Genomic DNA, 15894 nt, shown 5'->3' on the forward strand with positions numbered 1-15894 from the left:
AGTGATCTTTACAAAATCCAGGCATCTGTTCAGACTTAGGAGACCATATTAATCAATAACAAACATCTGAGGCAGACAAGAGAATGAACACCATAATGTTTCTTTCAGTCTTTTTCTAAAACCATACAAAAACATTGCTTTTTTTTTTTTTTGGCCTATTTCCCTTGCCCTTCATAGACAACACACTGTGTGAGCTTTTCATAACCTACTTTCTTTAGCTTTCAAACAAGACTGTATAGGTGAAATACGAATTAATTTTCTCTTTGTACCCATTACAGCAAATCACCCTTTGTCATTGTGAAATGCCAAACAATGGACAATAAGAAAAAAAAAAAAAAAGAAACCAAGCAGAAAATGGTAGTTAGCCCCATTTTGTTGTGGAAGAAAGCCTTAACTTCTCATAACAAACTGGCTCAAAAATATGCATTGTACAATAAAAAAAAAAGTGAATGAATTCAGATCAGACCGTAGGTTTTAGCAGTGTGAGAGAAAATCTGAGTTAAAAAATCATAATTTAAAATCCTTGTAAATTTGACATCCATCTTTAAAAACAGTCCCTGTCTCTATTAGCGTAACACACTAATGATGTAAGAATTGTTTTTAAAACTCCAGGTTTAATCAATTCACATGACTAGCACTCAAGAGAAATCCAGACACTGACGCAGCAGCGTTAAGGGAAATGAAGTTACTAAATTTTCCATGTGCTTTCACTACAAGCGTTGGTCTTTTTGACCACAGATTGCACAAATTTTACGAACTAGAGAAGGATGATGAACTACTGCTTTTCAGAATATGATTACAATCACGATCAATCTTTATTTTATTCATAAATATAATTTGTAATATACACTTCTAACTACAAGCATTACTTTTACTCTTTCAGCAAGTTTGGTAGGGACAACAGCTACAAGTTTTAATTTCAAAAGTACTGATTATTGTAAAAATATATTAAAAATTGCTATAAGCTATAAACATAGCTACATGATTTATGTAATATTAAAAGTGATTAGGGCCACAGCCATAATTTCCTAAATCTCTGCCTCCTTGGAGCTGCAGAAAAATTTCTAAAGAAATTATGGCAGAAGACATACGTGCTATTATCTTCTGAAATCCAAGGGACATCTTTTTCTGCTGCGCTCGCTTACTTGCAAAAATCCAGCGTCACCAAGAAACTGGAAGAAGCTGTTTAATTCTTTATCTGTGGTCCACACCACATCATTTACCGTTTGTAAAAATAAAGTGCTCTGCATTAAATTCATGGAGGACTTCTCGTCGCATGATGGTCCCATGTGCATTTGTTTGACAGACTTGTTTGTGTCATTCTAAGTCTTGAAGATTGGAGCTTCTTCAAGTTCAGTAGTGGTCAAGTTGAGAACCTCAAAACGAATTACTGTCACAGAAGACACCGTGAAAAGGGACCTTCTTCTGACAGGCCTTCTAATAGAAAATGGAAGGACAAAGCTCATCTGTAAGCAGAAAGTTCAAGACAGTGTGGTACTTCTAAGGGAAGTTAGTGTCGGATCAGCTGACAAGATCTCCACGTATATAAATGCCCGAAGGTGTGAATTCTAGGCAAGTTGATCAATCTGCAAGTTTCTACTACGGTATTAGATCAAAATGTTTCCTCTGCCGAGCATTTTGAAGGTCAATCATTTTTCAATTAAAACCAGTCTGGCAACATATGGCATCAGGAAAATCATGTTCTGCACCACTTAAAATCAGTGCAATGTTGTTAAACAACAAAATTACTTTCCATGTTCTCACAAAGAACAAGATTACTCATTAAAGCTACCAACTTCTGATTGCTTTTCAAAGAACGTAACAGAATTTTGGTCTTGCATATCTGATGGCAACGTTTCCTCCACAAAAAAAACCTTATCACTCAAGATAAAACTTTTGCAGTCTTCCCAATCAGAACAGATTTAATTCCTTATCAGCTTAATCCTCATTTCTCTCTGCTGCTCAAGAAAATGATCCACTAAAAGTTCAGCAGTACAGTTCCAAGACTAGAAAGGGATGGCAAGGAAGAGTTTTGTTGAATATTTCTCATGACAACTCATGATTTACTTATGGACACTCTAATAGTTAAATCAAGCTTTTCTCAGCGCAGTAGGATGGGAGACACTTTGTAACTCTACACGCCAAAAAGAAAGAAAAGTGAGATCTGTGGTATTTTCTGAATATATCTTGAGTTTTGAAGGTATTTTTTACTAAGCCTCACATATCAGTTTTACCTTGAGGGACATCACGTTTCAGTGCCATTTGCAGATATCTCAAGAACGTCTGGTAAAACAGAGATGCCATTAACTCGGAGAAGGATTTCAAATTCTGCTAAAACCAGCGTTATCTGAAAGAAAAAAGCTGCAGACTTGCTTAATTGGGCAGCAGCGCTGTACCAGTATACTCGGCCTGCTTCCAAAACTGCACGTCCATACGCCTGTCTAACCCGCCTTCTCCAAAACACATACCCAGGGAAGCGGCCGAGCAGACACACTCCTGACACACCAGGTCTCACTCGTTCAGCGCCGAGCATCACAGACCCGATCCCTCCCTCACGCTTCCTCCCCACTGCCTCCTGCGTGCTTTTAACATACTGGTGAGGCTTCTCCCCACTCCATTAACCACCGACCGGACCCAGGTGGCCGCCCTGATTCGTGCTCTTCTGGACAGCTGTGGCTGCTGCAGCACATCACCCAGTTAAGGAGAGGCCGCAGAGCTGTACCAAAGCCAAGGACTGACTCACAAATTAGATGAGAATGAAGCTCTCTTTTGCCAGAAAGCGCCTTCTCCAGCTGCAAATAACGTGTCTTAATGTGTGCTTCTGCGTACCTCCTTGTCCTGCAGGCAGGGTCCCATGCCCAGAGAAGTAAAACTTCAAGACTAAAATGCTCTTGAATTCGGGTATCTGAATTATTTAAATTTCTTTAAATTATTTAAATTTCTTTAAATTATTTAAATCTCATTGGAAAGCAGGATTATTTTATCATTCGTCCACATCTGGGATGACCAGCTGACGATTACTATTTAGCTTTCAAAAAGCAGCCAGTGTTGAATTAAAGAGATATTAAAGCACAGAAAAGTCAACGTGCCATGCCAAACTTGAATTTGCAGCCTAAGAGAAATAAACAAGCAAACCCTGTATGCTGTCGTCTTTGCTTCCTTTTTTTTTTTTCCCTGCATTGCTGCAGAAGGCCCCAGAGATTTCACTCCAGACAGAATGAAAAACTTTCACGGCAAAGGTAGACTTTGGTTTAGGGAAAAGCACTCAGATAGGAAGTCAAGATTTCTACCATGAGAATATCAGAATGGAGATCTGAATTTTTGAGGCTGCAAAACACAGTCCTTTTGCAGCAGCCTTGGCCGAAGGCACCCTTTGCACTTCACGCTGGCTCTTGTTTCTCTCTGCTGACTTCGGGAGCTCATTTTCCGAATGGGCAATTCCACGTTACCAGCCGAGGCTTTGAACGCTGACTGCAAGTCCACCAGCACCAGGCACGGAGGCATTGCTGGAATGCTCTTCTCCTCTGTATCGATGCTTGAATGTCTCACACCGGATCTGGTGGTATCATTTTAGAAGTGGAACGAAATTATTCCTGGTTAGGTGGAGATTAAATGCATATCATCTGTTGCTGGACATGTGTTTAGGTTAATGCCCTCAGTATTCCTGGTGTTTCTCAGTAAGGGGAAAGAGAGCGCTTTAAATAGCAAAACCCCAAGTGGAATAAAAATACTGCATTTAATTAGCAGGAGCTATTGTCAAATAAAACGCATTTGAACTGTAAAACTAATTATCAACTGGAAATCAAAGCAATCGCCATTTAGAGTGAAAAGGGAAAACATCCAGTTCGTTTTTGCCATCTCAAAAGTGACTGATTACCACTTCGCATTATAATGATATTCCTTCAGAGTAAATTATAGACTGGCTTCTCCTTTCTTGAATCTAAAGAAATAAATTTATTCCTTCTCAGCACTTCAGAAACGGGTTTTGAGTAAACTAGAACAGTAGATAAACAGATATTCTTTATTTAAAAAAAAAAATAAAAATTTAAGTCTGCCATCACATTAATGAGCGCAACAAACGGAATATAAACACTACCGACAGAGTTTCCACCTTAGAGACAAAGCACAGACAGCAATCAAAGCACAACACAAGCTACTCTGCGGTTCTCTGACAAAACAGACAGCTCTCCTTTACCAGCTCACCAGAAAAGGACTGGAAAAATACACCTGCTACTTTCTACACTGTATATTTAGACCTCCTTTGCTCAATATCCCATAATGGCTGGGGAAGAACAGTTGGAACACTCAAGGCCACTGCTCATCTCGGAGATTTATGATTACCAGTAAAAACTTGGAGAGCTGCTATGATTTTTTTGAGGCAATTACAGAATGATGTTTACTTCTAATGGCTTAATCCATGTTTGCAATAGGGGCTGCCTGGAGAACCCAACACCGATAAGGCAGCTAAACAGTTTCAGCCCTGGACCCATTTTCGCACTTAAAAAACTCAGAAAAAAATCTGTTCTGGCACTGAAATTCAATGCAACTGGCCTGGTCTCCATCCAGACATCCCCTGCTGCTTCTGAGAAGAGAAAGGGAAATCCATTTCACTCCTCAGGAGTTATGGGAGACTGAAGAACAATATATTTCTCCTTAGTTTAAGAGCTGACATACTTTTCCACCCTCTTCCACTTAATGGCTGAACTTTGAAACTTGGCATATACTTTATTACTCTTTTTGGACAATGTCCAAGACTAAGTTCAAATAAAAACCAGGTTGAATAATGGAGTTATAAGTGATTGAAAACTCCCTGCAAAGCGTGCATCATCTCAGTAACTTTGAAACGTGATCCTCCCTTTTCCGATTATTGCAACAAGCAAAGCCTGTGTCCAGAGCGTCTCAACAGCAGACTCTACACTCCTTAAAATCGGCGTTTTCCAGCCCAGAAGCGCTGCAACCTTATACACAGCCTCAGAGTCCCCAGCACTGGAAGCGTTCCTGAGGAGACTGACTGTTCCACCCGTATGAAGCAGTGGGGACATGGCAGCAGGATTGTTTTATAAGAGATTAACAAGGGAAGTTTTAGATTAGTATATTTTACCTTACGATTATAACACGCTGAGGGCAAGCGCGCTACAAATTACTTGTCAATGAAGTTGCTGTAACTCATCTAAGCTTCAGTAACTCAACCACATGCAGTCGCGTGCTACATCCAAGCAGCATCACCCATCTCAGCAGCCAGGGAAAGCTGAGTGTGCTACAGACACAGATGATCGCGATTTCCTCCTGAAGGGCACGTTTGCCTTAGGCCCTCTCACACCCTGAATGTGGCGCAGCCAAAGAAACAGCTGGAGCCAGCGATCTACACTCTCCTTCAGTGCTCTAATCTCCAGAAATTCTTGTTCCTGAAGCTGAAAGGACTCCTCTAAAGAATAATTCATCAAAGAAACTACAGACACTGACCTGTAATTAGCTCTCTGACTTCCATGTCATTTGTTTTTCGCAGTAGTCTGATCAAGGCAGGGATCCCATCACAGTTCTTTATAGCCACCTTGTTTTCATTATCCTTCCCATAGGAGATGTTTCTGAGCGCCCCACAGGCTTTACGATGGACCTCCGGCTTTGGATGATCAAGCAGACCCACCAAGATAGGTATCCCTTTAAGGTGCCTCACGTCCTTTTTGATTTTGTCATTCTCATAGCACAAGTGCTGCAGGTAGGCTGCGGCGTTGGACTTGACCGGGTCAATGGGGTGGCTGAGCATGGCGATTACTTCAGGGAGGTCAGGGTCCCTCCACCTGGGGTCTTTACGGATGCTGTCAATAGAGGGGGAGCGCTTCCCCAGCCGGTCAATACTAGCCATGCTTCCTCTCTCCGGCTGTGCCAGCGGTGCTGCGTAGCCACCATGAAGGTAAGGTATCCTCTCTTCGACCATCTCTGTCTCGATGGGGTCATCGTAGCCCCTGTAAGAAGCAACAGTCCCAAGAGAAAGAAAGGGAAAAAACAAAACAAAACCCACATTTAAACACACTGTACCTCTGGAGTCAGTACGGAGATTTCAGCTATGAGCAAACCTTTTACTGTCACAAACACCATTAGGGGCAGCATATTTACACTGTCAAATAATTTATTTGTAGTAAGTTGCAAATGAACCATAGCTGAGTGCTCGGCAGTGCTGGGACTACAGCGCACTATTTGTTTGGCTAGCAACGAAACGATGACATGAGCTGCAAGTCATCAAACGGATTGCTTTCACTTTGGTCACTTAGCAAAACAATTACCACAGAGCTGGATTACATCTAGCAGGGAACACTGAGCTTCATTAATGCCGCTATTTCTGCAGCAAACCAAAACTTTAATTAAAGGCATTCAAGGTCTGGGCAGAGAGCACAGACACTTCTCAGCGAGTCTGAGAAGTTCCACTACATTTCCATGTTGATGTTCACATAAGTATACTGAACTCATCGATACATATATAACAATGTCAAAGACGATGGTAAACCGAAGTCCTGAATCCAAGCACGTAACAAAAGACTATCTTGTACAGAATCACTCGGAATACGGGTAAGAGGCTGATGGTCAAGAGACCTGGGTCCAACTTTTAACACCAGCATAATCTGCTAGACATCCAAAACAAGTCCCGTACTCTGAGCTTTCCTCCCCAGACCAGCAACTAACCTGGATGTTAAGACATTCTTAGGACCATTTACAGCACTGGAATAAGTGTCACCCATCTTGTGCCCTAACTCGCTGGGTGTAACTAAAGTAAGGTCGGTCACAACCAGCTAACACACCTATTTAGGTATTTCTGGTCTCGTTCACACAAAGGGCAAAGTTACAATCGACACAGTTAAAGATATTCTAGCACAGCAGGTTCTCACACTACAAATGCCTGTATGTTTAAAAATTAAAAAAATATATTAAAAATTGGTATTTGACAAATACTTCTTCTTTAACAACCACTGCTGCAACTATAATCTCTAACCTTCAGAAAGAAATCCCCCCCCCTCCAATCACTGCCCACTACTAGCTGCTAGAGACAGAACATTTCTGCAGGAGAGCTGTAAGGAAAGGCATTTACAATTCAGAATTTGCTTCTGAGATTCAGTGATACTCTTCGCTCCTGATTCAAAGGGACACCTTCCATCCTCCAGAACAGGCGTGGCTGGTGCGGGGAGCTCCACCTGGGAGGTGACACACACCTTGGTCCTTAGGAGAGGTACAAAAGGAAACCTGAGGCTCGCTCAAGTGCAGGGCAACTTGCACCTAACTGTTCGGAACTCCCACAAACACTTCCAGCTCTGCTGCCTGTCCTCGGGCCGGCTTCGCCCAAAGGGGTGGGGGCCTGAGGGCACTCACTGAGGAGCTGGATCAAAGTTCCAGTTAATCCCATTGTTTTAAACCTCAAGTCAAGAAGATTTTTCTTCTTCAGCCTCCCTCCCCTCCAATACTACTCTTAACAGTCGTTAACATAACCTGATTTCTTATATATATATATTTATTTTTTTTTTTTAAACATCTGCAGCATTTTCCCTTACTGTTTCTTCCTGGACAGGTTAGCTACTGTCTCAGTACTGCAGTTATCTCAGTCAAGCAAGTAGTTTTAATTGCTACAAAATGATTCTTAAAAAACCTTTCATTTTAAGCACTGACTGATGTTAGTGAACGATTTCTGATGTCATGCTGAAGGAAGTATAGGCCATTAGAACTCCAAAAGAAAATGGAGCTTGCTGTTATCCTAAAGGGACTGCTAATTAAACCAGCCTCTGGGGAGAAGAGCACCGGAGGTGGAGGCTGAACTTAGTCTCGTACAATTAACGCTTTTAATGTTAAAAGCGCCTCTACTGACTTTAAGTTGCTTTAATTGCTGTTCTAAATCATAAACTAAATGAAAGGATAAAAATGGGCCAGTATCCAAAACTCAGAATGAATCCGAAGAAATCCTTTTATCGATGCGGTTATTTGTGTATGTATAATTCAGTACTTGCTCTACACAGTAATTCACAGTGTCTGGACAGCCGTCGTATTTTCTGTTATAGAACAAAGCTGTTTCCGTCATTCCAAGAAGAAAGTAACAACATTGAAGAGATTTACTTTCGTGCATATATGCAGGGTGGAAGTAATAACAAAACTCCTCAACTACTCCTCAAACAAAATTCTGGTTTTACATAAGCAAATTTGGGACAACCAGCATTAAAACTACAACAAAAACTCATTTCTCAGATTCATCCTCATGTTAAATTCTTATTGACTGCATAAAAGAAAAATAGCAGAAGATTAATTTTAATAATTGCTCTCTGCACAGCTGTTGCTCGCTTGACTTGGTAACTGGCAATTCAGCACGTCTCGGTCCTACGAGCTGCCCACAAGGTAACGGTACACCACCTCAATTACACCTGCACAATTAAGCTTCCCTCTCCTTCTCATCCATGCAAATACACAAAGATAATTACTGTCTTGGGATGCAGTTTGTTTGCATTATTTCCACAATGCCTTCCAAACGGAACCACACAGATGGGCCCGTCTTCCTCGTGCCGTACCCTCTCCCCTGTGCTACACAAAGCTCCCTGGTTCCTGCGCATTTGCCCAAAATGCAACTTCAGAGTTAGGACTTAATTGCAACACTGTCATGACAAGAGACCCCGAGTGTGTCCCGCTGCAGGAAGGGGCTGCGTTCTGAGTGCTGTGGGTACGGAGAGCTGCAGATGGCTTAGGATGAGCCACGCAGGAGGTGGTGGGGAGGGCAGCAGCGCTTGGAACCCACCAGCTACCGCTCCGGGGGGAAGCGGTGACCACAGGAGACGCTGCTGGCCCCATCCCTGCAGCAGAAGCAAAGCATCCTCAAGAAATGAGACCCTGAACCAGAAGTGACTTTAAACTGTTGGCAGTTTCATACAGCCCCACTCTTCCATGAGCTGTTTGCTTCTAACCGCGCTCCGGCCAATCTCAGCCTGATTCCGCTGGGACATCTCCTTAGACTTGCAATCCTATTTTTTCACTAACACCCCACTTTAGTACACAAAGACAGCTCCTCTGAAACACGACAGCGTCTCTCAAGACAGAGAAAGGACGAACACCAGAAACACTATGGCTGAAATAAGCTCACACGGGTCAGATCCAAGATACCTCTGCGGGATGAAACAGCGGCAACAGTCAGAGAGCCGCGGGTTAATACACCAGTAACAAAACCCAGTGGCTTTACCAGGCAGCAAAGATAACACCTGGACACTTGACCCTTCAAGACCTTGAATAACCATCTAGAAACTTTGAGATCCTAGAGTGATCCTAAGAGCTGTATAAGAAAGCTCAGCAGAGGCAGGGATCACACCAATATCATCATACTGTGATCAAGTCTGGAGAAGGTAAAAAACCAAAACAAAAAACCCCAAACAACCCACGCTATAATTAAAGGAGTCCTGAAATACTTTAGAAGGGAAGCTCTAAGCATCAGCTCTGCCACTGTTTAACAGCGTTGGAGGAGAGCAAAGAAATCAACTTTGTGAGTGGGACTGGCAGGGGCCAAACGCCATTTTTCACTTTCCCAGCAGCGGAGCAGCTAGGTTGGAAAGGCAAGGCCCTGGACGCAGGAGGAGGAACTAATGAGAGCTTCAGCAGATACAGTCATCTGTGCTGGGGAGGCCAAGAGCTCCTTACTCCGGGGACTGAAGAGAGCTGGTAGAGTGCCAGAGCTGCTGACTGCGAGCATCTTGTCTTCCATCTGTCTGTAGCAAGGCAGCTGAGTGCTCAGGATGCCGTGGGTCTCACTAATCACCTGTCTCAGGGAACTGATCAAAACACATTCTAGCATAGATAAAAACTGGGAGAGAGCTTGTGGATTTATCATCTTCCTCATGGCCTCAACACAGGCGCAGCTGAGTAAACAGGTGAAGGATTTACACATTTAATCCTCAACAATTTATACAAGTGTTACGTTCATCACAGTTTGCAGCTGGCGTCTGCTTAGGATAGCAGACCAGAAAGGCTGGGGACTTCAGTAGGAAACTTTGTGCCAAATACTGGAGAGGAAATCTAAAGACTTTGCAGAATGAGGTCCTACTTTTGCCGGCCTCTGTTCCCTGACAGGAGAACACACAAGAGGACTCAAAAATTCACTGCCGAGACAAGTCTGAGTTATCGGCCATACGGTTAAATCACAGAAACCACCTCGTCGGGAACCACCTCAAAGCTGCTAATGGATGAGCTGATGCAGGCTGCAGCCTGCCACACATCGGCCTTCTGCTGCCTGCGTCCAGACCCGCAAACTCGGATCAAATTCACTCTGAAAGGGAGCCTCAGGAAAAAACAAATCTTTGCTTTACCCCGTTCTGTCCAGGCACATCCATACACTCCTGCCCCGAAGCAGACAACATCCCAACGCTGCCTACTCCTGGGATCACACTTACGGTTGGTCATTAAACCAAAGAGGCGGATCCACGGCGAGAGGTATCTCCTCAGCACGAGCGCTGCTCTGAGACCACAGCTGAAATGGGGGAGGTTACGCCAGGAGTGCTGACTGCAAGTTTATCTACAAATAAAAGCCTTTATATTCTAGATTGAAAAAAGACACCAGAAGCAGGACATGAATAACACGCGTGCAATGTCAATGTTCTCACGCTGTCCATACATAACAGAAGCAAGAGAGAGCCAGTGTTACAGATACTTAATCTAAAATCCAGTTCGTTTCCTGGCAATAATAATTTGGACCATGAAATGATCACCAGATATAGTCTCAGTCTCTTAGATTAGGCTTCTGCCATAAAAAATTTATCAGCAGAAAACTTTTGGTTTTGATTTAGTCAACATTAAAAATTCAAGTCCTGTCTAGTCTGGAATAGTAACAGTGGCAACAGCTGCTCCAGAGTTTTTAGGGATAAAGAAGTCCCATGAATGCTACTACACGTGCAAACTGTGCGATCCACTCTGGAAAAAAATTACCACAAAGGCAAGAGACAAGAAGTTCAACAGAAAATAATTTAAAAAAATAAGATGAATTAGGACTTGCCTTTTTTTTTTCCCCTGCTCATTTGTGTTAACTTCTATTTAATGATACTAAAAAAATAAATCAAATAATAGTAGGGGTGTTTTTTGCAAATGAAAAGTATCCAGTACTTCCTGCTTCTCTTTTGGAAAGGACTGCATGTACAACACCTAGCAACATCATACGACTATATATTTTTATAGACTCCTCATTTAATAAAAGCAACCTACCCAACGAAGAAAAAAAGGGCATAGAGCCACAGATGTGTAAATACCTTCACAAGTAAATTTGAGTAGTACTAAATCAGTGTTATACACCCCGAACGCCCTTCTCTCACCCCAATTTATTATGGAATCCGACTGAAACCAAAGCAGAGCCCATGCTGAGGAAGAGACCACTAAGTGACAGGTATCCTTGCAGAAAATCATATCTCTTAAGCAGAGATCAAGTATAAAAGAAAATAAGAAACAAACCCAGCCACAGGCACTGAAGAGCCAAGAGAGGGAATATTCGCCTTTATGCCCGTATCTGGATTTGCAGGCGTTTGTGAGGAGGCACATTTTTCCCCAATTTAAATGAAATATAAGTAGCTTAAAATGAGGCTGGTGCTGGGAGGAGGAGAGCACAACAGGCATTTACCTCTGCGATCAAACAGAGCGGGCAGGGGATGGAAAGAACGACGGGTACTTGCGCTCCCTGTGAGGAGGATCCCGCCGACACAGCCGGTTGCCTCCGGATCACGAAGGGGCTGAGACTCTACCACAGACTCAGATGAGAAACCTCCACTCAGCCCTCTCAGAGAGAGCAGCTGCAAAACCAGCAACGGGCAGCGAGGAGCCTTATTATTAACAAACGAGGGCAGCACTTACTGGGAAGGGAATGAGAGAGTAACTTAAGTTCCCCAGTGAGTTAGCCAACAGAAGAGCTCTGCTCATGACACCATGAAGATGGCCAAGCCGAAAGTCGATGTGACGCAGAAAAGCTTCTAACGCTGTTTTTGTTATACCTACTTTACACATAGAAACTTTTTGAAATCAAAAGCGCTATCAATTTATCACAGCCATTTATCATTTTTACAAGGAATAACTGATTAAAAAAATAAAATAAAGGGGAGTAATCAAGTAGTAATTACCCTCATCTAGTACAAAGCACCATTTGTAGCCTTTAGTTTCTTGCAGATCGGTAGCATGTCTGACACGCAGCTTTACTGAATTGTTCAAGTATTTCTTTGAAATGTCAAAAAGTAACTACTTATGAAGAGGCTCTCATACAATCTTCTTATGTTCTCACCAGCTAAAGTTTGCTGCCACAGTCAGGCTAATTACTTGTCAAAGCCTCTTGATCATATTAAATATGGAAAAAAACTCACAACAAAAGAAACGTAAAACAAAATTTGTGAATTGGTCCTATTCAAACTGCAAAGAACAATAAATCAAAGGGATGCTTAAAAAAACCCAAGCTACTTTAAAAATGCAAATGGGCAGGTTCTAAGAATACACTTAATTATTCATCCTGCATAGAGCTTGAAAAGTGTTAATAAAAATTTAAAAGCACTGCTGCCTGACTGTTTTTAACCAGAACTCTGAAGGTGCTCAGACGCAGGGGAGCACCAGCTGAAGTCTGACAGATTGATCAGCATTTTGGCACCCACTGCCCGCAGGTATTCCCTTTAGCCCCATAAAACACTGACGGGGTTCCACTGGCTGGTAAGCCCGCAAGATCTAAGATGTCACAAGGGACTTAAGCGGAGTTCGGGGAGATATGCTTTGATAGCCATTTTAGCCTCTCTTTTTTTTTTTTTTTTTTTTTTAAATTTTATTAACATAGATGACAGTTTGCAGATGCTTGATTCCATTTAACTTTAACATGAACTTCCAGAAACGTGAAGGAAGCAAGAGATGTGAAAGTATGAAAGAAACCATGGGTGATACAAGTAGGGGCGCCCCAAGCCAGGAGAGCGAAGAGGCCTCCCCGAACCCCACCGACCATCGCTGCCGATGAAGTGAAGCCGCCGGTCGGGAGCACGAAGTCTAACACCACCCACCCACACAGGCGCAGGGGGGTTCCAGGCTCTCTTTACAGCTCTGGAAACTATGCTAGATTAAAAGGAAAATAACGAGAACTAAATCCCCACCAAAACGTGAACTGTGAGGATATGACTTTGCGCAGGCACACACCGAACTTTGTACACTGCTTGGAAAACAAATTACACAGGTTTTCCAGGTTCATACTCAGAAGACAACTATCAGCCAAGTAATAAGACTCTCTTCCCAAGCTATTTTTTTTTTTTCTCCAAATGCAAGAGCTGACAGCTGTGAGCCTAGCATAAACAACTAATATCAGAAAAATATGGCATAAGCCAGCACAGCCCTCGGAAAGGGGACTGAACCAGTAGTAATTTGTGACTGGTCATTTTAGTTACGTAAAGCGTAACACACATGCTCTTATCTCCCCTTCATGTAGGCACAGGACAAAATAACGATCTGTTCTTGCAACATGCTGAAGCGCTTCAGTGAGGTTCCGCAGCGCCTGGTCACGCAGCGGAGCGTGCGTGGTTAGCACAGGCCCAGGAGCGGGGGCTGTCAAACACCTCACAAAACAGCTTCCATCAAACCAGGCAGCCCGTCCCCGCCAGCTCTCAGCTCCTCGGCACCCCCAACCAGCCCGTCGAGGTTCGTGTTTGGCGGACGCACACAGAACCAGACCTGTCAGAAGGCACACAGATTACAAACCCCGCTCTTCACCTTGCTAGTGCGGGATGGCTCTGGGACAACACAACACGGTCAAAACTCTTTTTTATGAGGAGGAAAATAAGTAACTTATTCCTCTCTACGAGATCATCTCTTTCTTTCTAAATTCAACCTAAACTAAGCAGCCCAGAAACACAGGGAAAGGGTTCTTGAGCACTATCCTCACTCCCTTCTGTATTTCACGGGCGTTTCGCGGTTATTATGGGTTAATGAAATTATGGGTTCTACCTGTTTTTCTGTCAAGTAATTCCAGAACTTACCAGGCTATTAAGAGTTCAAATGTACACGTTCAACTAAGCAAAACAGCTACACATAACGTTGTAAAAAAACAAATGGGTTTTACCTTCCTTTGTGAGATCTTCCTCTCTCTGGCACACCTGCAGATGTCCTCCGGTTCACAGTGGAGTAATCGGGATCCAGTTCATATCCTTCATCGTCTACTCCAAGGCTGCGGTTATCATCTTCCAGTCCATACGGCTCCGGCTGGAAGCGTTCTGGCTGGGAGCGGTTCAAGTCAACGTTGCTACCCACTGGCACCTGAGGCTGGGCAACAGGACCATAGTTATCCCTTCTGCTTGGCAAAGTGAAGCTACCGTCATCTGGCCGGTAAGTGTTCCCTGGCATGTAGGCATAGCGAGGACGGTAGTTGACACCACGAGACAAGCTGCCGTAGTTATCGGATAGATCTCCATAACCATCATGACCAACATAAGGGCGATACTGGCCTTCGTGGCTTTCAGGGTAAGAGTCGTTGTAGCTGTTGTAAGATCTGGTTAACGTGGATGATGCTTGTGGTGTGATGTACCGCTCCCCATTCTTCATGTACCTTCTGTCTATTGAGTCTGTGTAGCTGCCCATGGGAGACGAGCCATCCATTGATGGCAGGCCATCAGGCCCAAGTGGCACCTGACGCACCGTTCTGGTGGTGACTGTTTTGACCATTTTGGTAACCTGTGAAGATGGTGAATAAATATGTTAATTTTCTCCTTGCTGCACAATATGATGAGACATATGGGGAGCTAGAAGAGTAAAATGGGGAGAGAGCATCACAAAGCATACTACAGTGACATAGCGTTGAATGGACGCACTGGTGTACTCATTAAGGCTTAGGATTTAATAGTAGGAAAATAGTTCCATAGAAAGCTGAAAAGACGGGTTGTAAAGCCAAAGTTAAGCACACTCTGGGGCTCTTACGACCAAATCAAAACCACTGCAGCCATATGACAGTGCGTGGAAGTAGCGCAAAGTCATCACACCCTTTCAGGTTTGCCAAAAACATTTTCAGGAGGCACCTTTCCTAGAGCAGACTGTATGATGCTGAGGAGCCACAGCCTGTCATCCCACAATTAGGATAAACACCATGTCACATTCTCTAGTTAGAGAGAAATACACTTATATGCTCTTGCCTGATCTAGATCAAGTTTGTACCACCGTGTAACTCCATGAAGCTCAAATTTGGCAGTAATATTTAAGAAACCATGATCTCAAACACAGAATTTTGGACTTCTAGCTTTTAGACAGCATGACTATTTCTCTTTTAAGATACGCCTATATCTGACCATCGTCATACATGGGCAACAGATAGTGTCATTCCTTTATTTCGGTGACTAACAAATTTGCAACGATGAATACTAACGCCACACAGCTTTTGCAACCGTAACCACCCTAAACATACTGGGCTAGACAAGCTTGTTTAAAACATTACAGAAAAATCTGCATACAAATACATCTTTATCTGTTCTTCCTATAAAATCATGTTTCATTTCAACATAGGTAGAATTAGACTATTTCACGTAACTGACAAAAACTGGAAGTGGTAAGAGTCCAGGGGGCTCTTGTATCCTTGGTTTCTTGCTGAAGGGTAAGAACAAAGAATCCTCACGAGTTCCCAAGAACGTTCTGCCTTCATAGGAAAGGTCTGACAATCTGCGTAAGACAGTGCCGGACAAAAGCCACTATTTACAGACTAGCAAAGGGACTTCTGTTTCGGTTGGTATCTGGCATCCATCAACTTCTGTACTGTCTTCCAGAGGGACCAGCAAAAGCTGTTTTGGGAAGAGTACAAAGTCCAACAGAAGTCAAACCTACCCTTGGTTACCCTAACCCTAATAAAGTTACTCTACCCTATAAAAGTTACCCTAACCTGAGTAAATGCTGACTTTCAGC

At 43.1% G+C, this 15894-nt stretch overlaps 1 protein-coding gene across 16 annotated transcripts in view; it reads right to left on the reverse strand.

Annotated features, from left to right (window-relative positions):
* ARVCF (ARVCF delta catenin family member) overlaps nt 1-15894 on the reverse strand; it is a 278074-nt gene that overhangs the window by 73490 nt on the left and 188690 nt on the right. For all 16 annotated transcript variants that reach the window (XM_054219498.1, XM_054219497.1, XM_054219504.1 and 13 more), the window contains 2 exons: nt 14072-14679; nt 5464-5963 (listed from right to left, as the gene is read on the reverse strand). In XM_054219498.1, coding sequence (XP_054075473.1) covers nt 5464-5963; nt 14072-14679 — 1108 coding nt within the window. The remainder of the gene's footprint in view (nt 1-5463; nt 5964-14071; nt 14680-15894) is intronic.

This window comes from Rissa tridactyla, chromosome 13, assembly GCF_028500815.1.
Source record: "Rissa tridactyla isolate bRisTri1 chromosome 13, bRisTri1.patW.cur.20221130, whole genome shotgun sequence".
In the NCBI taxonomy this organism is placed as follows: domain Eukaryota; kingdom Metazoa; phylum Chordata; class Aves; order Charadriiformes; family Laridae; genus Rissa; species Rissa tridactyla.